At 38.7% G+C, this 25,899-nt stretch overlaps 3 protein-coding genes across 9 annotated transcripts in view; 1 reads left to right on the forward strand and 2 right to left on the reverse strand.

The window, feature by feature from the left end:
* LOC111572030 (transmembrane protein 276-like) lies at positions 1-4,475 on the reverse strand. Of its 2 annotated transcripts, XM_055013969.1 has the most exons (4): positions 4,360-4,475; positions 3,207-3,356; positions 3,012-3,106; positions 1-1,186 (listed from the first exon to the last, which is right to left on the reverse strand). In XM_055013969.1, the coding sequence occupies exons 3-4, from the start codon at positions 3,099-3,101 to the stop codon at positions 662-664; spliced, it is 615 nt and encodes a 204-aa protein (XP_054869944.1). In that variant the 5' UTR covers positions 3,102-3,106; positions 3,207-3,356; positions 4,360-4,475; the 3' UTR covers positions 1-661. The 2 variants fall into 2 exon arrangements, with proteins under 2 accessions (XP_054869944.1, XP_035806506.1); XM_035950613.2 differs by lacking the exon at positions 4,360-4,475 and having other exon boundaries at positions 3,207-3,363.
* On the forward strand, positions 3,993-12,448 carry cep72 (centrosomal protein 72). 3 transcript variants are annotated; one of them, XR_004847799.2, is made up of 15 exons: positions 3,994-4,180; positions 4,371-4,498; positions 5,675-5,867; positions 5,941-6,049; positions 7,084-7,229; positions 7,310-7,362; positions 7,442-7,484; positions 8,258-8,455; positions 8,549-8,730; positions 8,838-8,931; positions 9,020-9,198; positions 9,297-9,423; positions 10,915-11,026; positions 11,173-11,312; positions 11,723-12,448. XR_004847799.2 is itself a non-coding variant. In XM_023275502.3 (14 exons), exons 1-14 carry the CDS (start codon positions 4,009-4,011, stop codon positions 11,231-11,233), a joined length of 1,794 nt encoding a protein of 597 aa, XP_023131270.2. In that variant the 5' UTR covers positions 3,993-4,008; the 3' UTR covers positions 11,234-12,448. The 3 variants fall into 3 exon arrangements, 2 of the variants coding, with proteins under 2 accessions (XP_023131270.2, XP_023131269.2); XM_023275502.3 differs by having other exon boundaries at positions 3,993-4,180; positions 8,261-8,455; positions 11,173-12,448; XM_023275501.3 differs by having other exon boundaries at positions 3,995-4,180; positions 11,173-12,448.
* Positions 11,907-25,899, reverse strand: part of LOC111572054 (tubulin polymerization-promoting protein) — a 19,415-nt gene continuing 5,422 nt past the window's right edge. For 2 of the 4 annotated variants that reach the window (XM_023275540.3, XM_023275538.3), the window contains exons 2-5: positions 22,232-22,312; positions 21,340-21,678; positions 15,088-15,241; positions 11,907-14,035 (exon numbers count right to left, since the gene is read on the reverse strand). In XM_023275540.3, coding sequence (XP_023131308.1) covers positions 13,826-14,035; positions 15,088-15,241; positions 21,340-21,678; positions 22,232-22,245 — 717 coding nt within the window. In that variant the 5' untranslated portion in view covers positions 22,246-22,312 and the 3' untranslated portion in view covers positions 11,907-13,825. Of the gene's footprint in view, positions 14,036-15,087; positions 15,242-21,339; positions 21,679-22,231; positions 22,313-24,091; positions 24,265-24,321; positions 24,462-25,899 lie in introns of those variants that run through there. The other 2 variants (XM_035950612.2, XM_023275539.3) reach the window with 2 other exon arrangements.

A 25,899-nucleotide genomic window follows, 5' to 3' on the forward strand; every position in this document is an offset into this window, starting at 1 on the left:
TTTTTAAAATCTTTTTTTTAATTCCAATGCAGATGCACTCCCTTACAAAAGCACCCCAATCATTCTTGAATGATAAATTGTCTCCCAATAGTTTTATTCAAGTCATCTGGTGAAAATTCATGTATTTCTAATATTGCAGAAATCTTACACGTCAGTATTTTCTCCATTAGCTCCAAACTGGTGTGGCACAACCTATCCATCAGATATATATGATTAGTTATTTAGCTTATTAAACGTCAGGAAAACGGGAAAAAATGGAAATCACCATTTCTTTAAACTTTCTTAAACATCAAACAATTTGTTTAATTTGTCAGAACATCTGTTTAAAACTCATAAAACACATTTAATTCAACTGAATTCTTGACATTTGTGAAACCAGCTAATCGCCTTCTTTCAGCAGCTCCGTTTTTACCATCCTTTTCCCAAAACATTTAGCATATCTCATTGGCACATGAACTGTCCAACCTGAGCTTATTCCTGATCCTGTCCATCCTCATCCCTCCATATCTGAACATCTTCCACTCAGATGCCTCCAGATCCACATTTTATCTTGTTGTCAGCAGCCACATCTCCAATCCACGTAACACAGCTGCCATCTAAAGTGAAACCAGCTTATATTTTGGGTTAATAGGCACATTAAACTCCTGCATTTGTCACTTGGTTAAATGTCGCATCGTTCATTCACATCCAACAGATACTTCCCCAGAGCCTGCGTCGAGGCCCAGCAGCCTATCGACAGCGAGCCTTTTAAAATCCACTCCATCAGTCCTTCCGTGGCAGCTGCAGAAATGAGCGGAGCTAAAGAGTTTCCTGGAGCAACAAGTAAAGGCAGGCTAAGGGCCACGCCGCCCAAAGCCCCGACAGCGTTGCCGGCAAACAGACACACCGTCAGGCTGCAGGACAGAGACGACAGGCCGAGGCAGCGAGTCATGGCGGTCAGGGAGTCAGCCGAGAGCCAATCAGAGAGGCCGAGCAGCAGGCAGGAGCCACACAGCAGGATGTAAGCCGTGTTGCGGTCTTGGCTGAGCCACAAGAAGTCGAAGGAGACCAGAGCCGGAGCCAGAAGCTCTCCAGCCCACACGGCTTCTCTCTGGAGGGAGCTGAGGTTTGAACCGGAGGAAGGAAGGAGGCAAAGAGCTGCAGAGAGACCGAGCAGGAAGAGGCCGACTGAAGGACCCCTGTGGTTCTGCAGAAAGAAAAAAAGGTGGATGCAGAGGCTGAATTACAAATTAGGAAGATACACTAAAGCCCAAAATTGCTCAAACCCATGCCACATGTTGATTTATAGTGAATATATATTTGACGGAGAGGTTTCTTCTGGCTGGAAATGACACAAACAAGTTATAAAAGATAGTAAGACATTGTGTTAGAGATGTTAATTTCATTTATTTACAGGGTTTTTTTTTGTAAAAACTGTCCGACATTATTTAGTGTCTTCCTCAGTAATCAGTGTCAAAACCTTCATTTTCCAACAAATTAGTCAAACAGTTGTTCTAGTGTCTATCAGTCTTTCTTCATGTCTCCACTGGGATTTTGTTCCAACAAGTGTCTCCAGCTCTTTGAAGGCTTCCTCTCCATCACTCTGCTCTTCAGTTCCTCCACAGATTCTGGATGGATTCAGGTCTGGACTCTGGCTGGGATGCTCCAACATCTTCTCATTGTTTTCTCTTCACCATTTCTTCACCACTTTGGCTCCATGTTTCACATCATTGTCTTGTTGGAAGCTCCGATGCTGCCCGAGGAGCCTGATGTTTTCCTCCACAGTGTTTCCTCTTTTCTAATGATGCCATTTACTTTGACCAGACTGCATAATCCATCGGCTGAAAAACAGCCCCAAAGCATCACAGTCCCACCACCATGTTTGACTGTGTGGATGCTTATCCTGATGAATGCTTCTCCTTTCTTTCACCAGATGAAAACCATATCTCTGGGTCCATACAACTCCATTTTCATCTCATCTGACCACCAAACTGATCAGTCACAACTTCCGTCTTTGTCCAGTTCAGCTTTAGTGTGTCTGTCTTGGAGAAGTGGAGTCCTCCTTGGTCTGATCCATGGAGACCAGCCTTATTCTTGGTCTGCTGGAGTGTCTGATTGACATGTTGCTACCAGGACTGCTCACATTCATCAGGATGCTCTTGGTGCTGATCCTTGGATTCTTCTTGGCCTCTACCATTCTTCCAGTGCAGGGCTCACGTCTGTCTTCCTAGCAGTCCTTTGACATGTTTCACAGTGTGGAACTACTTGGACTTTTTGATTATCTTCTGCACTGTGGACACTTGACCTTGAAAACACTTGGATATGACATTCTAGCTTTTCACCATCTTGTGAGCAGCCACAATGTGCAACTGGAGGTCCTCCCTGAGCTCTTTAGTTTTAGCCATGAATTGCAACTGAGGAGAGAACTGCTGCATCAGCTGTCTTGAGTTTATAGTGTATTAAAGCTCTGTACAACAGGGTACAAATTACTAGGAACATCTTAAATGGTATAGAAGCTGCATTTTCTTAGAAATATTTGACCAATATTAAGGGATCTAAATCATTTCAGACATTACACTTTTGGTCTAAATACAAAATTATACACAGAAATAGTTAAAATTGATCATTAACATTTCTAACCCAACTTCTTAATGCCTTTTTCCACTTGTTCATATAATTTCTAGCCAGAAGAAACCTACTGTATAATAAAAAATGGACTATAAATCAAAATTTGATTAATCATTTGAGACTTAACTGTGCATCATATTTTCATTGTTGATTAATCCACAGACTATTTTTGTCTTTAAATGATAAAAAAAAAAGCCCGTTACGGCTTTTAAAAGCTAAGTAGGTGCGGATTTAAATAGTTTGTTTTGACTAAACAACAGTCTTAAACTAAAGTTATCGAGTCGATCTTTATTTATGAGAAAAGAAAAGCAGCAAATCCTCGTATTTGAGATGTTGAAGATTCGGTGTTGGTATAAAAACGCAATTAAAACATGTGCATTGGCGTAATCCTGAGTTCTACCCACCTTAAAGAGTTTATAAGAAGAGAACAGAGCTGTGGCAGACAGAATGATGTTGGAACACGATGTGATCCACTCGGTGACACTGGACGCCATTGATCCTGCAGACGAGAAAACAGAACCGTTGCCAATAGCAACACGCAAAACTACTCACTTCTAATTAATGTTTACTTTGTTAATAAGTCAAACTGCATCATGTACCTGAACATCGGCTGCTGTTTCATGGATGGACACGGAGGAAACACTGGAGCAAACTTCCAGCAGCAACTATGGCAGCGGCGCTTGTTTGGACACGTGACAACTCCGGATTTGGACAGTGCGCAGGCGCCAAAAGATGCGTTTACAGCGAATCTGCCAGCAAAACAGTAACTTTAATTTCTGAATTCAACAATTGTAATAATTTATTAATTTCTATTTATTTTTAAAAAATCATCCTCTTAAGTCCATTTGGTTCACTTTTGTTTGAGTCTGTGCTTTAAAAATAAAGCAACATCTTGTTTGTTAATAACTTTTGGACTTTTTGAAAGCTATCTATATATATCTAAATATTTACAAAACAAATATGTAACATGGGCATATATTTTATTTGAACATTGCAAGGGCATCCTTCCTCAAGAAATTTTGATTATTGTTATTAAAGCTTCTCATCTATGTGCCAACGACATCTTTAAATTTCTTACTTGGGGCCTGCATACATCAGCGTATTCCTAGTTTAAATGAAAATCGAACGAATGAATGTAATAGAATATAATGCAGTAAAACGTTTAGTCATTCTGTATTAATTCTAAATACTAATATAACTCCAGTAGATCAATTTTTCTCAGCTAATATATGCCCTGCAGAATTAACAGACGAATACCATCATGAATTACTCTTCTGTCCTATTTTGTTTCTTATATTTGGGGTAGTAGCTTCTATAAAGATGCATATGACATCTTTTTTTTTTTTTTTTTTTTTAGCACAAATTCCAAATACGTAAGGTAACATAACGAAATCCACTCCTATGCCAGTAAGGACTCCGAAGGAAGCCTCTTTGGGTCAGAAAAAGAAGATGTTCGTTGTTCGGACAGTCCCTGAAGGCAGCGAAAGTTCGAAAAATATGGCGGCGGGATGTTTGACAATATTAACAGAGCAGTGGATCCGAGACAGATTACAGCTAAAACACCCGTGTCTCGGTAATGTTATATTGCTCTAATATAAATGTTAAATGCGAATAAATACCATAAAATATCAGTTAAAACAGAAAGTTATGAAGAAAACTGTCGTAACTTGTTTCTCCCGCAAGGCCTCAGCATCCGTGGCTAAGCTAACAAGCTAGCATAGCATCAACTGTCAGTAATGCTGGTTTGTCTACCTTTTTATCAGGTGATGTTCGGTCTTTGAGCCTTCCAGGGACGTTTGAGGAGAAGATCAGACATCTGGGAAAAGCTCTGAACAACTTTGTCCGTCTGAAGTCTCTGGATCTGTCCTGCAATGCGCTGGTTTCTGTTCAGGTTTGTTCCACATCAAGTTTTAGGAGTCACACTTAAGACCCATAATTATTCATAATCATGCCGAATTTTGATTGAGAGTGAATTTGCATTTGTCTAAAAATTCTTCTTTTCCCTGACAATGACATAAACACATGGTAAATAATTGTGTTAGAAATGTTAACGATGAATTTTAACTATTTCTCTGCTGTTTTTTTACATTTTCACTGATAAATTCCAAAATTATTCATATTTTTTCTCCGTAAAAATGTGTGAAAGTCTTTATTTGACTCTACATTAGTCAAACAGTTGTTATAGTTGCTAAAATAGTGTAAAAATAAAAACCTCTAACAAATAATGTTTATCATTAAGGTCTCTGACATAATGTCTTGCCATCTTTTGTCACTTGTTTATGTAATTTCCAGTCAGAAGAATCTTTTTGGTCAATACAAAATTACTAAAATGTCAAAAAATTGTCATGGCTATGATCAATTTTGGGCTTAACTTTATGAAGAAATCATAATTTATGCATGACATATACTACAAGAGCAGTTTTTTCAGTTAAGTGGCTTTTTATGGCTGTATCATTCCACCAAATATAGATTTTTGGGGGGGATGATTTAATACATGCTTCCCCAAAATTAAGCCTGCCATTTGTTATCATAGAACATTTGGAATGTTAAAATTTTATTTACATTTTTACATGTTTTTGGGCTGTACAGCATGAGCAGAAAGGACTTAGCTGGAGGCTTCTTGGAGTTTCAGAGGTTACTTTGTTGCCTGGACTTTCTTTTGTTTGTAAAATTAACATTGTGGACTGCTATATAATAAGAATATCAGATGTTCACCCTCCCTAGAAGTTGCTGTCAGCATTATATTATGATCAAGTAGATTTGGCTCATTCCCAAATAAAGACTCATTCATATCAAAGTACAACCAAATTTCTACAAAGTAATGCCAATTAATTAGAAATATGAAGGGTAAAATGAAAATCGAACCTCCAAGGAGGGTGAAAACTTTTTATAGGCACTGTAACTCTTAAAAGATACACACTATCATATTGAAGGAATGGAAATTTATTGTGTCAACACATCTCGCTTACTCCAACATGTTTTATTTCCACACTTTTGTAGCAGATTTCATTGGTAGATACACTTACTGTTACCTAACACTGTTTAAACTTTGCTGTTTTCTTCTCAGGGGGTGCAACACTTGAAGATGCTGGAGAGGCTGATCCTCTACAATAACTGCATACCTTCACTTGAAGAGGTGGAAGTGCTGTTTGAGCTGAAGGCTTTAAAAGAGCTAGACCTCAGGCTCAACCCTCTAACTAAAAATTACCCTCACTACCGGCCTTATCTGGTGCACGCCATGCCCAGCCTGCGCAAGCTCGGTAAGACATAGCAGAATGTGCTTCTCTCATCTCAGGTTTTAGTAATAACAAGTGTTTTTTTATTGCTTTACAGACAGCTGTTCAGTCCGAGACACCGAGCGCAAAGCTGCCATGCTGCAGTTCTCCTCTGACATTCTTCCTCAGCAAAAGAGCTCCTCTCTGAATCCAACAGAAGATCAAAGGTATGTTAAATATAAAATGCTTAAACTTCAATGAGTTTCAGCTTGTTCGATTGGATGGAAATGTCAACTAAAGATACAGGAACAGATCCGCGTTTGGCATTTTGCAGAGACAAACTGCTGTTTATGAAAGAATTTAGATTAATTTCAGACCAGGCGTACACATGGTTTTCTTGATATCTGCTTTAGAATTGATGAGAAAGATATTAAATATAAAATAAAAGAGGTAGATTCTGTTATTGGTTTTGGTATTCAATCAAACATGCATTCATACACCCAATTTTAAATCATTTATGAGTGAATGATTTAATCTTTATTACATTATTTACATCTCAACCATCATTCCCCTGAGTTAATGACTCTTTAATTTTATCCTGTACTAAGAAGCACTTTGCAAAGTCTTGATTCAGTCTGAGCAAAAAATTAATCAGCCGTCTGACATTCATAATAATGGTTTGCAGGTACAAGCATTAATTATTGATATGGGCACTATAAATAGCCACAATCGTGCATAATGCTCATACGTAGCTGCTCTGGCATTGTTGGAGAACCTTGCCAAGGCAATTCAGCCTATAAATAGCATTTCCTCTTTTCATTTTTTTCTAATTTAGAGGTCAGGCTGTAGAAAATCCAGAGATTTTAACCAATCACAGGGCTATTTACTGATCAGATGAAATAGAACAACAGAGTTGGCAATAAGAACAGGATGTAGTGACACAGTGAGGTAGATGGAGGACTTAAAACCTCAAGTAAACCCACAGATAAAAGCTTAATTTTAAACAAAACTATTATTTGTGTATTTGAAGCATGTGTTTGTCTGGTAGAAGTGAAAAACTACAGGTACAGCAAAAATTTGTTAGCAAAAACTGTGTTTTCTTCCCCGCTCTCCAGACTTCTGCCTACTGCAGCTTAAATCTGGACAGTAGTATCCACACATGGAATTTTATGTAACTTTAAATGTGTTATAACCCTGATTTGTATTCCTTTGTGCAGCCTGCTTCACTTGTACCTTTGCTGTCTTGTGTTTGTTTTCCCAGAAGCAGCAATCAGAGGTTGGCTTTAGTCAACCGCTTAACCAAGAGGCTTTCACTCCTGACTGACAGCCAAGATATTGTGTTGAACTTTGTTGAGACAAATCACAGAGGCCGAAGTGAAACCGTCTCATTTCACAAGGAAGCAGAGGGTAAGATGTCAAAGTCTGCAAGCTGATTTCTCAAATCAAAACCAAACCAGCTTAATTAGGTTTGACTTTGTTAATTTCAGAACTCAAAGATTCAGAAGATTTTACACAACAGAGGAGTTCAACTCCAAAACAGGTATTTTATTTGACTCCAGGTCAAACATTAGTACCAGTAGTATATTTAGAATTTAAAATAAATATGCTGTTATTTTCAGGAAACTGGTAAATCCATCCTCAGGTATCCCCCCACCAAAAATGGTGAGTTTACAGATTGTCTTTTTGTGGTGTATGTGCAGAAAGTTCATTAGAAATATGGTTATTTGTGTGTAAAACTACAACGATTAACCAATTAGCTGTTTTGATTATTAGTTTCAGTAATTATTTAAGAAAAAGCTTCTATATTCTCTGACTTTAGCTTTTTAAATATGAGTATTCTTTGGTTTCTTTTCTCCTCCATGACATTAAATTGAATATTTCTGGGACAAAACAAGACATTTGTCATGAGTTTTGGGTAACAGTGAATGGCATTTTCAGCATTTTCTGACATTTCAAGGACCAAACAACTCATTTCATTGAGAAAGTAACCAACAGACTATTCAGAATTGAAAATAATTGTTAACTTCAGCACTGTTTGCGTGCATGCCAATGGTTTATTAGAGTTGTTTTCTATGTTATTAAGAGTTGTATTAGGAGGGTTGGTATCTTAGGAACAAGATTTTTTCTTTAGTTCTTACTCGTGGAACACACAAATCATGAGTTATGAGCAATTTATAAAAAATCTGAGTTTTGTAATGATAATAGAATTAATTCATTTTGATTTCGTGACTAGAAAAGGTGAACTTTCCCTGACATGGATAATGAAAGAGCCCTTAATTACCATGACTGTCCCCAGTGTAATTCATCAGTTGTTGACTATTTGTCTAACAACCACTAGGTGGAGACAGAAGTCAATTCTGATTTATATTTATCACAGCGTGCCTGTCAAAGGTTGATTAATTAATAAGCGTTTTTTTATGATGTTTGTAATTCAGCAGATAACACTGAGTCCAAAGGGCCACAGGTGAAAGAACCTTCTCATAATAAAACTTCTACCTCAGCGAAAGTGTCTGAAAGACCAAAAGTGTCCTTTGGCCCCTACATAGAGAAAACTGTGTCTGGAAAACAAAAGCAAAAGGACTTGTCCAAACAAACCAGACATGCAGCCAAGGGCCATTTTACCCCAAATCCTGGTAAGAATTACATTTCTGTGCTCCACAAAAGAGCTTGATTGGAAATTATACGTACCCACATTACTAAATTTCACTTTAACGTGTGATTTCCAGATCAAAGCCAACATCATAGCTCTTCATTTAGTAACATCAGACCTCCCAGTCCAAGACGCCCTGGTTTGAATCTGTCTGACCCCTCCAACCCCATCTTACATCCCCCACGACTGACCTACTCCAGCTTCAACAAGACGGAAGAGGGCTCCAGTCTGCCGCAGCAAGGCGACAAGAAAAAAAGGGTTTGCAGTTAATTAGGTCCCTACGAATCTGCACACTGACTCATGAATCATTCCTCATTCATTTAATCGCATATCAGCTTACAGTTTTTCTGAATTCCTCCTCTCAGGGCAGCTACAGGAAACCTCTGGAGATGCTCCTCAACCTCGTGGACAGACACTGGACAGGAGAGAGATCGCTGCATCATAACAACAACTTCCTATGTGAGTTTGTTGCTAAGGAATGCGGTATCTGATTACAGGAGCCTGAGATAATGAATGTCTTCTCATCTTCTTCTATTTTGGGCTCCAGCTCAGGCGGTGCAGATCCTCTCGATGATGGAGAGCGATATTTCCAGTCGGGAAGCTGAGGTCAGGACTTTAAGACGGGAGGCTGATACACTGAGTTTTCAGGCGGCGGCGCGAGAGGAAGAGCACAAATCTGAAGTCCGTAACCTTTCTGCTCAGCTGGAGGAAGCTCGCAGAGCAGTTGTGAGTTAAAAAACAAAAAAAAAGCAATATTGAGTTGTATGAGACTGTGACAGTGTTGACAAATGCACTTCTTATTCATTGTGCTCACTCTAACGCAGGGCACCTTAAATGAGCAGCTGAGGATCGTCTTAGAGGAAAATGTTGCTCTGCAGAAACAGCTCATCAAGTTAGAACGTCAATATCTCAAGTCCATGATGAAGAGTTCGCCTATTACTCAGATCAGAGGTGGGTGTTAATGCCAGGAGGAGATATATCACACAGCAGAACTGAGGGCACCCCTGGGCAGTATCACTTAAATGTCAAATGACTCAGAATTTTATCACCTTCTATTAATTGCATCACTCCACAGTTGAACAGTAGAGTCTTTGTTCTTATGTCAAATTTACAACTAACAGTTTAGATGTACTATACTGAAAATACAGGCCTCACAGTAGGAACTCAAGGAGGAGCAATTTTTTCAATACTTCACATGTCCATCTTTATTTTTGATGACAGACTTCCCCAAATGGGAGATACCAAAATTCAGGAGAGAATGATCTGCCATTCTTCAGTCTTTTTTTCAGCTGCTCTTTGCTTGGAGGGGTTGTGTTGCTCTGTTTTTCTCTGTAAATTAACCAAATGTATTCTTTTGGATTCAACTCAGATGACAATTCATAGTTTTTCCTTTTTTACTTCCGTGAGAAATTAATTTTTTTTCTGTGGATGGTTATCATGCTGCAGTATTCCTCATCTGCCAAACTTCTGCAGCCTGAGAGTCGTCTTGTCAGCCAGTATTTTGATTTATCCACTGTCATTCATGGTGCATCTATAAATGTCATCTCCCCAACATCTTTTGCGCTCATGCGACCCCACATCATCACCCTCCCACCTCAGTGCCTCACTGTCAGGACTATGCATTTACTGTGGTAGTCCTGGTCAGGTTCACACCAAACATGCTGGGCTCCGAGTCCAACAAATTCATCTTCATCTGACCAAACAATGTGCTCCAAATATTCATCAGGCTTCATTTGGTGTTCTGTAGCAAAGTTTAATCTTGCAATTTAAGGACAAAAAAGCTAGCAAGGGCTTTTCTAGAGTTACGTTAAGCAGCGTCCCTTACATTGTCTGAGCTGTTTTAGAAACTTCCATTGATCTTGTGGCTAATCTGAGGCAGCTGCCCATCTGTTTTTCAGAGCTGGACTGTGAAAGTAGTTCACTGTCTGTGGTGTGATTTTTACGAGGACAACCACTGCAGCTCTGTTTAGTGGTGCTATGGCTGCTTCTATACCTCCTGATTACCGCTACAACTGTTTCTACTGATTTTTTCTTAGTTATTTATCATCTTATGTTCTTTTCCATCTTTGCAAAGACTCACAGTCTGATTTTTCAGTTCTTCTGGTAGTTTTTCTGTCCTTGTGGAGCCATGATATAGACATGCAGATAGACACAGTCCATAGGTACAAAACTGAGAGAGTTTACAGATCATTTTATAATCAATTTAATGCAAGTAGACCAACTGAAACTCACAAGGTACTCAGTTTAGTGTCGGTTGTCACAGGTGTATTCACTTTCACTTTGAGTTTCTACTTTAGGGCCTCTATTTTCAGTTTACTCTGTCCAAAGTATTGATTTTTGATTGTTAAATACAGTTTGAAGTAATTTAACATTAAAGTAATGTACAGAAATGTATGCTATTTTCAGTGTTAAGTATTATAGTTTGTATTTTCTCATCCTTAGAGGCCCAGACAGAAGTGGAGGAGCTCAGAAAAGAGATCGAGGGTCTGAGGAAGAAAGTGCAGGAGGCCGAGAACGTCAAAGAGCTGTCAAATATGCTGCAAGAAAGCCACAGGTAAAAGTTTGTTGCCATCTTAGTGCTGACACTGTGCTTTTTGCTGTATCTACACACCCACAGTGCGGGTACGGTCGTGTTATCTGAAATCTGAATCAGACTCTTAGTCGGTTGTTTATATTTGAATGCGTCTGTTTGTGCTGCAGGTCCCTGGTGGCGACCAACGAGTGTTTGCTGGCTGAGCTGAAAGGAAGTGGTGAACATTAAAGCAGAGTTTGACTGCAGAGATGCACTCCAAGATAAGAATATCAAAGCAAGACTATGCCAAGCATCATATTAGCACAAGGTGCAGCAGCTATTGACTGTTTTAATTCATTTTGACTTTATTTATACCACTGCAGCGTACATTTTTAATGTGTGTGTGTTCTCAGCCCTTTTGATGAATTAAGTGTTTAGTATTTCAAAAAAATATGTATAGGCTGCATTTGCTGGATGTAAACAGAAAGAGGAGAAAGGCAATCCATTTATGAAACTTTGTATATAAGTGTGTGTCAGTGCTGTTATATTAACAAATGATTTTAGGGGAAAAAATGTTTAGCGAGAAGGTCAGAATGTATTTCCTGGCAAGATTGTCTCTCTGCTGTTTTTATTTTCTTTTTAGGTCAGTTGTGTCTCCATCTGCTTTGTACGCTGCAGTGGAGTGAATGCATGTAGATTCCAGCTGCACTGTGACTTTATTTATACCTCTGCCTTCAGGCTCCAGAGCTGCACACACGCATGCACTTTCCTCTCGCAAACGAAGCCTGATGAGACCAGGTTAGAATTTGGATGCTACACAAACTGAATGTTGTTTTTAATGTGAATGTTACAGGCCACTGGTTGGTGCTACTGGTGTGGAGTTTCGCACTGATCCAGAAAAAAGACATAAGAATACTACACATGTTTTGACAGATAACCCAGAACCTCCTCAGTGGAGTTTCTAGAGATTTTTTTTATTTTATTTTCAATAATGCACTACAAATCATGAACACACTTTTAAGAGACCTAAAGAACAAAAAAAGAAATAGCACACTGCATGCACTGGGGCACAATAGTACATTAAGAGTTATTTGAAAAAAAGACAGTATTGTTCTTCCACATTAAAGGTGCACAGTATTTGGCATTAAGCACAGAAAACAGATCAAAAGCTACTGCAGCGGACGAAAACTAACACACTGATAGCTGCTAGTTTTGCACTTGATGCATGATTCTTCATCAGCTGAGGCTACAGGTAGTAGTAGTGACATCAAACTGTCATTATTTTTGGAAAAATATTCTACAAAAGTATATTACTTGTTTGCAATTTTCCCTTTATCCGATAGCGTATATAAGGAAACATTAAAACCCTGGATTTTTTTTTTTTTTTTGTTAAATTTGTGCCTTGGATGACAGTACCACACGAAAGAAGTACTCTAAATCTTCATCAACAGACAAATATTAACAGCATTAGAGGAAAGCTGACTTTGTACACGTACAAGTTGATACATATTGATTTCAAGCAATACAAGATTTCGTCATGATCCCACAATTTCATCACTTAATGTTTTTTAGGGGACAAATATTGATGTCTGTCCAGTAGTCTGTCCTCACAGCAGGCACGGCAGTTCCGATAAAAGATAATGACAAACTCCTACTGTCTTCTATATGCTTCTGAATCAAATGCAATATATACAACATGCACAAAGTACAGCAATACAGAAAAAAATAAAAACATGAAGCCAGTGTCTTAAATTGAGCCATGTGGCTGAAACTTTTTAGAATATACACAATCTTACCACAAATATATTAGAACTACTGTATATAAATCTGATGACGAAACAATAAAATGTTAAAAATACAATCTTGTACAACTGAGCTCATCTACTGTGGTTAGAGCTTCTGATTTCAGCTTAATTCACCAATTTAGTGCTCAAAATGCATGTTAGGAAAATGGACTGTGTAAAATTAGACTCTGGGAAATGATAGTTTAAGAGAAAATAGATTTTGCTTAAGAGTTATGATCAGATCCATTGAGATTTGCACAGGAGGACTTTTGCTTTAAATGTTTTAAATATTCACAAAAGCAAAAAGATATGACACGAGTCAAAAACTACTTTTGAACAGATTTGACAAAAAAAACCTTAGTGTGTTTTATTGGTCTGAGCTGAAGGCAAATTATTCAAATGACAGTGTGAGCTTATAAATTAATTAAAAAGACAAACAGCAGATTTTATAAAGACTCAACAGTTGACAAGAGCAGATGGCAGACAAACAATTAACACTGAAGGTGGAGTCCACAATGTAAGTTTTCAAAGGAAATAAACATCAATGATATCATTATATGTCAAAATGTGTGCCAATTATCTTTGAAACTGCAAAACAAATTTAAAATACGGCTTTATGTGGGAATTTCCATTAAAAAGTGCAATATTGAGAATTCATCGTCCTGTTGTCCCACTTTTGTTTTTCTTGGCATTGTGTTCATTGTGCTCTATATTTATTGTAAGGCCCTATCGTAACAACAAAGCTTCAATATTCATAGCGGAGCGGTTTCTCTCGTTTGTTCTCCTCAGTGTTTGGCAGTAAATCGCTATCAGACGGGAATGTACCAGCTGGTGATGAACTTTGTAAAAATAGATGTAAACAGTTTTCCAGTTCTCACACTTCACAAAGAGAGGAACTCAAAAACATCTCTCTCTCACATACACACAAAATAGATGGGTGGGAAAAATATATGAAATCCTATTCTTTTGTGCTTTCTAGGAGTACTCTTTTTTTTTTCTTCTTTTTTTAAATAGAAAATCATCCTAAGTCAAATGTTTATCTCCTGACCTACGCGCCTCACATGGGTCTGCCCGCGGTGGGTTTGTTCACTTTCTTCTCGTAGGACCCTTGATGTTTGTATCCCGAGACGTATCCTGAAGTGTCAACTACGTCTACTCGGCCCGCCTTACCCTTCCCGCGGCCGGTGTCGTCGAAACGCTCCTTGTGCGATCCTGTAAACTTGGTGGTGTCCGTGAGACGGCTCACTGTCGGGGAAGCCACGGCTCTCTGTGGGGAAACACTTCAGCTGTGATCGCAGGTAAAAACAGGCACAACAAATGAACTACGAAGTGAGTTTAGCATGCAAGCTAAAAGCAGAAATAATGGGCATCATGATGGTGGTTATCATGAGAGCCATGAGGAATATAAAAGCGCTGTCATTGCAAATGATGCGAGAGAGGAATGCTGGCAGGAAACTGTTAATGCTGTAATTTAATATATTTATATCACCATTTGGTGCACTCCAAATGCAGCTGCTTATTTTGTAATGAGACAGCTGCACATTGGAGCTTTTAAATGTCATTCCTTTAAACACCAAGAAGTATATTTAGGTCTGATACTGTCCCTAAAAAGAAGGATACCTTGAATTTATTTAAGTTTCTGGCTAAATTAAAGCAGAATTATTGCTAATGATTGAATATTCTTCTCGGTAAATACCAATAGACTGCTCAGTTTTCTAATCTGTGTTCTATTAGTGGCAGTACCTGTGACAGCCACACATTGGAGCTTTTAAACTTCATAATTTAAATATTAAGAAGCACATCTACGCCTGACATGGTCCCTCAATGAGGAAGACATGGAAATAACTTTGGTTTTTGACCAAATCAAAGTGAAATAATGCTACTGATAGAATATTTTGTTTGATAAATCCCAACAAACTCATCAATTCTCAGTTTTTCTGTCTTTTAGCTGCATGCCAGATGTGGAAAACAGACTTGGCAACAAATGCTTTATGCATTTTTTGCATAATAAACTGAATGCATGCAGGTCCCTGTTGCAATGTAGTGCATACAGTTTGTGTTACTGTAACTTCACGGATTCGTTCCCAGGCATGATTAGCATGCAGGTTTGCAAATATAATGAATTCCCTCAGGAAAAGCTTATTTAAATCCCAAATTCTGCACAGAACCTCCTCTGTAGAAGGGTAGCTGTGCAGGTTCACCTTCCTGACACTAAAAACTCTCACTGTAGGCTCGACGTATCTCAATAACCTATTTGTCTCGCTTCCCAATGCACCCCCTCTGATGTGAATCTTGCAAATCTTAAAAACCAAATCTTACTGTGACTCCCGCGATGATCGGCGCCTTCCCCTCGATCAGCTTGAAGACCTCGGCCTCGGCCTCCTCTCCGCTCTTCTCTTTATACTTCTTCCTGGCCAGCTCCCCCAGCGCCATCTTGAACTCGTCAAAAGTGATGGTGCGGCAGGATTTCTTCCTGAAACGTAGGAAGAAAGAGGAGCTTAAGTCAAAACACTTGTCACAGTGTGGAGCCTTAAAACCTCGACAGATTTATCTGCTCAACTGCCTCTCCAGGGATGAAAATGCTATATTAAGGTCTGCTTTATCAGCAGGGTTTAAAGCTTGAGGGGTTAAAAAGACAGTCGATGGTAGTGTACACAAAGCCATGTGTGATCTCTTCATCGTGGCAGATGTATGACACAGCTTGGAGATGGTATCCCGCTGGGATAAACAATGAGAAAACTTTCACTGTTTGGATCACGGCGTGTTCCAGTGCTGAAGTGTCGTCTGAGCAACTCCACAGACTCACAGCTGCAGACTGTATTTGAGACTGTCTCTTTACATCATCCATCATACTCAGACATCACTATTTTCTGATTGCAATGGGGACACTTGGACCTGCTGAATGCAACTAAGCACCTGAAAGGGTAATTGTGAATCACCGTATTCTCATTTATAAGATCAGGCGCTGAAAATAAGACACGGCGGATCATCATCATCCATCACCCTCCCTGTGAGAGTGCTCCAGTTGTTTAACTGGCCACTTGCCTGTTTCACTTCCATGTTAAAAGTGCATAGTAACACAAACACAAACAGCCATCGCCGTGGTGATAAATCACCTAAACAACGGCCCATAAAGCCTACAGTCTCCCCGGGCAACCTGCTGCCATAGCAACCAGCTACAGTAAACAGAGATGCTTGGGTTTATTCGACTGGTTCTGCGACCGGTTGTGTTTGGGCGATCCATCAGTGCTGAGCATCTGAGAGCTCTGCGTCGGTTCAACGCTGTGTATTGTCACTTGGGGGGGAAACTGTACTTTCAGCTGTCCTAAGAAGATAACTGTGTCTCTTCTGCAGATCTCCCAACAGTTCCCCAAAGCATACAAAAGGTTAAGCCATGTAAATAAACAGCAAATCAGAATCCAAGGAGGCGGAGATGAGGGGAAACGGGATGAAGGTTAGAGGGCAAGTCCTAATTTTAGTCAGATCTGCTGTCTGTTTACATACTTCAACCATCTGCAGCACAAGATGGGCTACAGTAGTTGGCTGTTTCATGAGCACTGATGAGGAAATGCAACCAAAGCCACCATAAAATGCTAATTAATTAATCCACGCCAGATTTCTACCTCATCCATACTTGTTCTGGCTCCGAGCTTCCAGAACTACCTCCAGAAAAAACAATGACTCATTCGTCCGTGCTGCTATTAGCCAGTTGCTCATTAGGATGTTTAATTTTTCGTGTGCAAGTAAAGAGCTTTGACGATGATTAAAAGCAAGCTGCATCTCTGGCATGAGAGTCAGCCCTCCCCCCCTCCCTATTGCTCAGTCATGCCTAGAGTCTATGAAAATGAGCCCCTCCTCCAGTACTGTACCACTTTATATCCTGTGGGTGGCTCTGAAGTGGGCACACACCACATGCTTTGCATAGATTTTACTGTAATGTCCTCCTCAACTCACTCTGGAGCTGGGAGTCTGGTTGAAAATGCCATACCGGACTACCTACCGAAGGACCTGCTCCTCTTCCTTAAACCCCTATAGTGGCTGGAGCATATTGTTTGCACATTACTAAATATTGCTCACCAGCAGAGCAGGATGTAAACACGCCTCACTCCCACAGTCAGCTTTAAGCTCTCACTCTCTCTAGTCTTGCCAAGAAAAACCTTTGTAAATATAAACACCCATTGCCATGCCAACAGTGAAGGTGTTGATGTGGGTGACTCAAGAACCGAGGGATACTTGACAAATACAAGAACGCTGGTTTACAGTAACAAGTGACAGCTGAACTACTGAAGGAGTGTTCAGGTGTTTGCACACCTTTAACCCTTAAATGCATGCAGACTTTTTCAAACACCATTTTACCGCTGACCCCTTATGGTTGCTTGCACCTCATTTCTCTTGGGACCACGACAGCCCCTTTCAAAATGAGACCATTTCTGCTTCATAAATCTGTTTAAGTGACGGCATTCAGTCATAGTTCACTTTTATATTAACATTTCTTATGTATTCATTCAGAAAAAAACACCACAGTGATGGAAAGAGCTACGGTGCGATTTATTTATGATTCATTCATAAACACTGATGATAATTTAACTAATACTTTAGCAACAGTGAAATAAAAATGCCCAGATAGCTGACCTGTATGTACCTACTGGTTTAACTGCAGCGTATATACCGTGACTGAGCTGTTAGATCCTGATCAATCCTGTCTCCATGTCGGGAATAATTTATAAATCTAAGTAACTCATGAAGTCACTGCTGTTGTTCAACATGTGTAAATGCACGCAATTCTCTCTCTTTGGAGGCACTTATATTGATCCTGCTGCTGTTTTATGCTGCAGCTATCAAAAAAATTCATAGGAAATATTTCTACTAACAGCTGAAAGCAACAAACTAAACTTTGTCTGTTTTGTGAAGCCTGGATTCCATTTGTTAATGGTGAGTCTCATTAATCTGACCTGTTATACTGCAGACTGTAGCCTTCATTGTGATGAAGCTTCATTTTAAAGAGCTTTACAGCTTGTAGTGGATGTGAAATTGCAGGGTGACTGAGACTGCAAACTGTGTCTTTACTCTCTGTGATGTTTTTGAACCAGTACTGGTGCTGAAATGTAGAAAAACTTAAAATCACTTCACACAACTCAACTCGGAGTATGCTGGTTGTGCATGCTTATCAGCTAGTGTAAATTAATGTGGTTCAGACTTATACCATGTTGAAAGTGATAAAGAAATGTTATGAGGTCCGACCCAGTGAGATTGGCATCAAGACTTGTACGGAAACGTGCAGTTGTCATTAGATAAATGGAAAGAAGTGCATGTCTGAAAGGGGCTTAAATGGATGTATTGGACAGTTCTGCCCTTTATTCGCTCTGACAATCTTGTTCTTTGAGAAAATGCTGTTTTGCACCACACTTGTAGCCCAGTTGCTACAGCATCATTCAAAAAGCTGTAAATATTTACATATATCGCTGAAAAACAATGGAAAAGTAATGTTTTTTCGACAACAACATTGTTTTTGAGACCAGTAGTTTGAGGAATGCCAGTCGACTACCTAATGAAATGGAATTTATGAATTAGACAAAGTCTGATATAGAGCTGCAGCAATTAATCAATACTTGTCAACTATTAAATTAACCGCCAACTATATTGATAATCGAATATTGATTGTAATTTTGAATAAAGGAAAGTCAAAATTCTCTGATTGTAGCTTCCTAAATGTGAATATTTTGTATTTTTATTGCTAGTATATAAATAGTAAACTAAATATACTGAAGTTATGGACACAACAAGACATTATTGGGTGTCATCTTAGGCTGACATTTTTCACCATTTTATGACATTTTATAGGCAAATAAACTAATTGATTAATTAAAAAGATAATCAACAGATTAATCCATAATGAAACTAATTGCTGGTTGCAGCCTTTGGGTGATATAATAGAACTTCAGTACCTTGAGTAGAACTCAAGGTAGGCATTTAGGGGTTAAGAGCAATGACCCTTGAGCAAACTTTCTTAATGCCAATCACGATAAGGTGTGGATCGAAGACCTGTACAGCTCCTTTTTATGGACTCTGCAAAATTTATTGTTTCTGCATTGTTATTTCATGCAGCCAAATCACATTTCAAACATCCTTCAGCATGCAATAGTGAATGTGCAGTGGTCGTGCTCGTGTTGGGATCCGTTTGAATGACTCAGAAGATGTTCTCCACCCCTTTGGGGTGTAGGAACGCTATGGATTATGCTTGAAAAAGTGTAAAATTCTAAACATGCATTCATTTTCAAGCATCTGAAGCCGTATTAATGGGGTTTACAGTTTGTAGATATGCAACAGGATGTTTGTATATTCTATAACATCTACTTGTGAGTTTTAATTCAGAAAACTTAGAGGTGCATTTCAGTGTAGTTCCTTTCACATACCTTAGGTTTTACTGTACTTTTTGTTGCTAGTAGTAGAACACTGACCACTGCTGCAATGAAAATAGAATAAACAGTAAAATACCATTAAAAACCATTTTGGAATCTCTTGTATCTAAGTGTGTACAGAAAATGACTGAGATTGAACTACAGTTATGTGCGAGCAGAAGATGGAAAATCCACTAAATCAGGATGAGATTCCCATGCAGCCCTTTTTCACGGCCTCTCTGCTTCTGCAGCAAGACATGATGACAAGTAGCTTCCAGTCATTCTTCACCATTCTGGTGCCGTCTAGCAGAATAATCCTTATTCAATTCATGCAACCAGGATAAAAAAAAATAATTCAAAGCCGCTCCTGCGTATGAATGAAATCTCCAAAATACCCATGCGCAAAGCTACACAAACCCACACTGTAAAAGCCGTGTCGCCCTTTTTACTCCAGATTTACTCCGTGCTGCTACACACAAGCGTATTCACCTCGCTGTGTCTGAGCAAAACAGATTCTCCGTGTGGCATGGATGATATGTGCACTAATCTGTCAAGGTGTTATCAGTGTATTTGCAGACGCTCGCTCGGTAAACACAGCTGTGCAGATGAAAAGTTCTCCTCCAGTTGTCAGCTAATATTGAGGTCACAGCTTAATGTTGGACTGTACTTCATTTAAAGCAAGCTGCAGAGGATGAATCAGAGCAGCCCGAGGAAACAGAAGATGAACCACACTGGCCTTTTGCTCTGGCTGCTGTTTCTGATAGTTAGCTTCATCCAAGTCAAAGACAGAAAAGCACGTTTTAGAGTTGCTGCTAACATGATGGTGGCTTTATAAACAGACAATCATCACTGGCTTCATTTTCCAGACTCCAATGAAGCTCTAGTTAACAGATTGCACCGCCTGCACTGCGACGTTCAGCCAGTTTTTACTGGTCCTTCTGTGAGCTCCGTTCTGGTACAGAAAGGTCACCGCCTGTTTTACTTGACTGTGAGCTAAAATAACACCAATAATCAATCTAAGCAGTAGTTTCTGGGAGCTCCTGTAACATTTTTACACACTGTGGGCTCATTTTTCACTGTACTTTAAAGTCCTGCACCTCTGTGGAAACAACACAACCATGACTAGAACTGTAAAAATATTTTCTGCTCTAATGCCGTAAAACGCACACAAAAAAGGAAAGGCAAAAGTTATATTATCTTACTATTTGTTCTACCAAAATTGAAAAAAAAACAAAACTTGGAATCCACCAGTACCCACTAGTGTTAAAATTACTGCAAAAAAATGGTGGCTCTACATGCTATATGTATCTAAATATTTGCATTTTTACATCCTTTATAAACTAGGCATGTTTTACACTTCTCTACACATGAACTCTATAAAGATGTTTCACCATGCTGAATGCATCTTCCAACAATTCGCTCCTCTGTGCATCATTTTTGAGCCATGTTGTATTTATTTTATTGACCAAGTATATTTTATTTTCCTATCAGTCTCTCAAAATTACTTTTCTCCTCTGTTTTGTGTAATTGCAGAGTGCACTTCTACAGAAAAGGCCCTTATTTTTGTCTTAGTCGCAGCTGAATCACTTCTCAATTGTGCTGATGAGCGCAGAATTTTTAGTTTTTCACAGGATCTGTTTTGCAACTTTTTTTTCACTATTTTAATCTTAGATTTGGTTACCATCTACCACAGAGCTGCTCATTGCACATGACTAACTCAAAGACCATGGGGAAGTAAAAAATCTGATCAATCTTTCTGTTTTTACAGTTGCTAGCTCTGATAAATGTCTAATTTTACCAAAAGTTTTTAAAGAAAACTTGCCTCTAAACCAGACAACATGTTTTGGGGTTCAGAAGGTTAATTCAATTTTCTGACCTCTACTGAAACAGAATAGGAATGGCCTTTGTCATTAATTTCTGCTACAATTTTTAGTCACAATTCTATCATATTTGCACTTTTCAACACGCCAGTCTATGTAGTCAATTAAGAACATAATTCTGTAATGGCACTCCTGTCATAGCTCTTACAGAGATCTTGCGATGTTGTAAGGTTAATTAAGGTCAACTAAAGCAATGAGACAACAGAAGATAAGAGTTCAAACGAGTTCAAGAAGAATTCCCATTACTTTACTATCTTATCCTCATTGAAGAGTCATGTTGGTGCCTTTCTTACTTGACTTTGCTGAAGACGATGTCCACGTCAGTGAGGGTGATGTTCTTGCCGTCGATCACGCCACAGTCCTTGCACAGTTTGGACCAGTTCTTGCCGTGCATGTCCTTGCCAGTGGCGCGAGTGTCACCGTGGATGGCGAAGCGTCGAAACGACTCCTCCAAGGCGGTCACCTCCACCGGCGTGGACGAGCCCACACCTCCGTCGCTGGTCCCGTTTGACTCGGTTGAAAGCCTTTTGGAGGTCCGGTCTTTGGACTGTGTGTCGCTATGCGGCCGTAAAGGGGCCGAGCTCATGTTGGGATGCTTCGCCGTCTGGACTTTGAAGTCATCTATGTTGTCTCTGCAATGGAAAAAAACAAAACTAAATAAGATACAACTAAATAATTGGCAGTAATTCGAGAAAGGCAGTCGCTGCAGTAGCATTTATTGGTTCTACATGTAGCAACATGAAAGAATTCCTATTAAATGTGAAAGAAAGGCTCATGCATTCAATTGAAATCACTACCCAAAGGAGAAATGTAGTCATAGTCAACACCTGGACACCGTGAGGGAAGAACAGGATTTTCAACAGTCATACATCTGATCTGTTCTGCATAACTTGTAACGGACAACTTCTTCTCCAGAAAGGCAGCACGCCTTAAGGTCAAGACCCAGCTTGCTGAATGTTTGTCTCTCTTTTTGTAATATAGGCAGGATCAGATTGTGTGTCTGTGCTCGGGCTGCCTGTGAATGGGCAGATGTGTTATGTGTTATGGCAAAGAGGTGAAAGTTATAAATAGATCTCTGTGGAATTCAAAGGCCCACAAATCAAGAAGCAAGAGAGACGTTGGTATTTGAAGTAAAACACAAAATAAGAATTAGAGGTTCATTGTATGCAGTAGATCTTAACTTACTTGTGGTCTGCCATGCTTGTGCAGGAGTTTGCTTCCCTCTGAGTAGTGCTCGGATTAGCTGGCTTTTGTTTTCTCTTTGTGCTGTGGAAAAGATGAGAGAGGAGGTGAGCAACATGTCTGTGCAGATGACAGAGAGAAGCATCGAATTAAAGGAATTAACACATCATTGCATCAGTGCAATATTCCACCAGTTCCTCTTCACTGTGCCAATATAAACACAGGTAATTACAAGTAAAGCTGCAATGATTAATCGACTAGTTGTCGACTATTTAATTAATCGTCAACTGCTATGATGAAAAATGAATCAGTTTTAGTTATTTTTTGAGAAAAAAGTCCAAAATCTAAAATTCTGCCTTTTTAAATTTGAACATTTTCTGGTTTCTTTCCTCCTCCATGACACAAAACTGAATATCTTTGGGCAGTGAACAAAACATCTGTCAATTTTAGGTAACACTGATAGAGATTTTTCCCCATTTTCTGAGAGTTTATAGACCGAACAACTAACCGATTGAGAAAATATTCAACACATTAACAAGTGACAATTTTGATAATTAATTTGTTCACTTGAGTACATTTTTTTAAGAAAAAAAATGTCAAAATAGTTAAATTCCAGCTTCTTAAATGTGAATGTTTTCTGGTTTCTTTCCTCCTTTATGATGGTAAACAGAATATTTTTGCTTCATAACTGACTTTAAACAGTTAATTGTCAGAATCAGAGCAAATGAATTTTCTGTTGAAGAACTAATTACAGCTTCAAACATATTACACTCACTTTAAATCATTAATATTAATCATGTAGTTCCCAGAATTGCAACGATTAATGAATGAGGTAACTATTAAATTAGTCACCAATTATTTTGATAACCAGTTTGAGCCATTCTTAAGAAAAAAAAAAGTCAAAATTTTGTGATAGCTTCCAAAATGTGAATATTTTCCAGTTTCTTTTCTCCTCTGTGAAAGTAAACTAAATATCTTTGGGTTGCGGACAAAACCCCAATTATAGTAATTTTATAAAAGACAAAGATGCAAGGAAATAATTGACTTCAACAGTTAATTATAAAAGTTTTAGCCAATTATTTTTTTCTGTTCAGGGATTAATCACAGCTTTAAACATATTAGACTCACTTTAAATCTTTATTATTAATCATGGAGCTCCCACAGTTGCAATGAATAATCAGTTAATCAATTCACTTTCAACTATTAAAATAATCACCAACTATTTTGATAATCAATTTGAATCATTTTTTATAGCCAAAAAGACTGAACTGTCTCTTTTCAGTTTCAGAAATGGGAATCTTTTCTGGTTTCTTTCTTCCTCTATGAGAGCAAACTGAATATCTTTGGGTTGTGAACTAAAAAAAGACTTTTTTTTTTTTTTTTTTTTTTTTTAAACATTTTATAGTCCAAACAACTAATTGATTGATCAAGAAAATAATCTAGAGATGAATCAACAGTGAAAATAATTGTCAGTTGCAGCCCTGATTATGGTGTAACATCTAATCTAATTCACACGAGAAGCATTCAATGAAAACTTCCAGCTTCAAAAGGAGCAAGATCCAAATCTTCCTTATCGCCATTACCATCAAATCACTTTCTTTTAGCTGCTGTATGTTGTGTTGTTTGTTTCTGACACATCTTTTCAGGCTACATCTGCCTGCTGTGCTCTGACTTCACTTCTCCCTCTTGCTCCAGATGACTTCATTCATTCTGGGATTTCTCTCTTAACACATCATCCAGGATTGCATCCAGCAGCAGCAACATTTCTTCTTCTAAGCTCACATAATCATACAAAGAATGAAAAGCAGTAAAGGCCACTCATTTGTTTCTAGAAAGATAATCCTGCATCAAGTCTCTGCTCACCTCTCAGCAGTTCCCATAATCAGCACCGCATCCTTAAAGAAAGTGTGTTACCATAGCGAGGAGCATCCCAACAAAGTCTCTGAAACTATTTTTACGGTAGCTAAACTCACTACTGCTTTAAAAAGACCCAAACCAGTCAGAGAAGCGCTGCTCTGTCCACTACACCACCTGCTCTGGCTAACAAAGTTTCATCAGCTCCCTCAAGTTGCCAGTAAAGTCCTTCCACTCACCCCCGGCGGCGACGGGTTTTGTTTCCTCGACCCTGCGCCCAACAATCACAACTGTGACCTCGCAAAGTACAGTCGACACTTAAACGCTTATAAAAGTTTTCAAATACAAAAGATTGACCCTGCATGAAGCCATTATAATCAGCATTCTTTGGGGGGGGAAAAAGAGATTATTAATGTGTATGAATAATGGCATTCAGAACTATGGACACTGGGCAGCCATTGTCTCTATTTGAGCCATGGCCATTTCTTCACACACATGGCGACATCGCAGAGTACCACTATTGATGGATTCTGTAGTCATATGTCATCGAGGACGCAGGCCAACACAATCGAGATGGAGTTATTGAGGTTGCTGAAGCCTCAGTGTATCGCCAGTGAAGTACAATGTAAACTAGAGTTATAGTACCACGCAGAAGAACAGAAAGTCAGTCCATGAATCTGCAATATCCTGCTGTAAAGTTTACTGACAACTGTTAGATTAAACTGCAGTTATTTTTAGCATCGATTAATTGGTTTGGGTGATTTTTCTAAGAACAAAAGGATTTACTTCTGTCATTCCAGCCCAAAATGATAAATATTTTCTAGTTTCGTTCCTCCTCTATGACAGTAAACCCAGTATCTTTGGGCGTTGGACAAAACATTTGTCATCTTGAACTCATATTATAGACTAAACAAGTAGCTGTTTAACTAAGAAAATGATTAACAGATTAAGCGAAAATGAAAGTAATCATTAGTTGCAGCCCTGCTCATAAAAAAAGATAAACAAGTGTTCTAAGACACGCTCAGGATTTACAGGATTGTAAACCAGAATCTGGACCCTGCTGGAGAAGATGCAATAATTAAAAAGGCTGATTAGTTCAGAACTGTCAGCCAGTACAATCCTGTTGTCTAGTAATACTAATAGATAGAAATTCAATACTGAGTTCTGTGTTTGATAATAGTTTTAGCACTACGTACTTCTACCAAATTTACCCTTCCTAGTCATGCCTATTACTTGTAGCATACAAAAACCAGGAAATGGCTCGACAAGGACTTCTGCACACCATCTAACTTGCAAAAACACAATTATTTGCAACATTTCGGTGCTAGATCTTCATTAGGAAAATGATTTGGTACAAAGAATCGAGAATCTTAAATAGGGAGTGGCGGTAACTCCACAACCAATAACATTTGTCACGGATTAGTTCTAATCTGAAATATACAACAACCACATTGTTTCTATAAAATGAGAGAAACAGTATGATGTTAATGCTTAAAAACCCCAACCACATTCTCAAAATATATATATATATACAACTCGAAAATTAGCTTCCAGAGTTTTTCTAACTTTGTGTATGTTATTGAAGATCGTCATGGTGGAGTTACAGCCACTCCCTTTTTAACATGGCTTCTCTATGTAACAAATCATTTGCCTGATGAAGATCTACAAACAAAAGGTTGTAAATAAATGTATTTTTGCAAGTTAGAACGTATGCAGGAGTCTGTTCCTCTCCTACGCATCTGCCTCCAAAAATAGATGTGTGATGCGTTTCTTCATTAGACAAGAAACCAAAAATGAGAGGAGAATTTGTTTTGATC

This window comes from Amphiprion ocellaris, chromosome 9 (genome assembly GCF_022539595.1).
Source record: "Amphiprion ocellaris isolate individual 3 ecotype Okinawa chromosome 9, ASM2253959v1, whole genome shotgun sequence".
In the NCBI taxonomy this organism is placed as follows: domain Eukaryota; kingdom Metazoa; phylum Chordata; class Actinopteri; family Pomacentridae; genus Amphiprion; species Amphiprion ocellaris.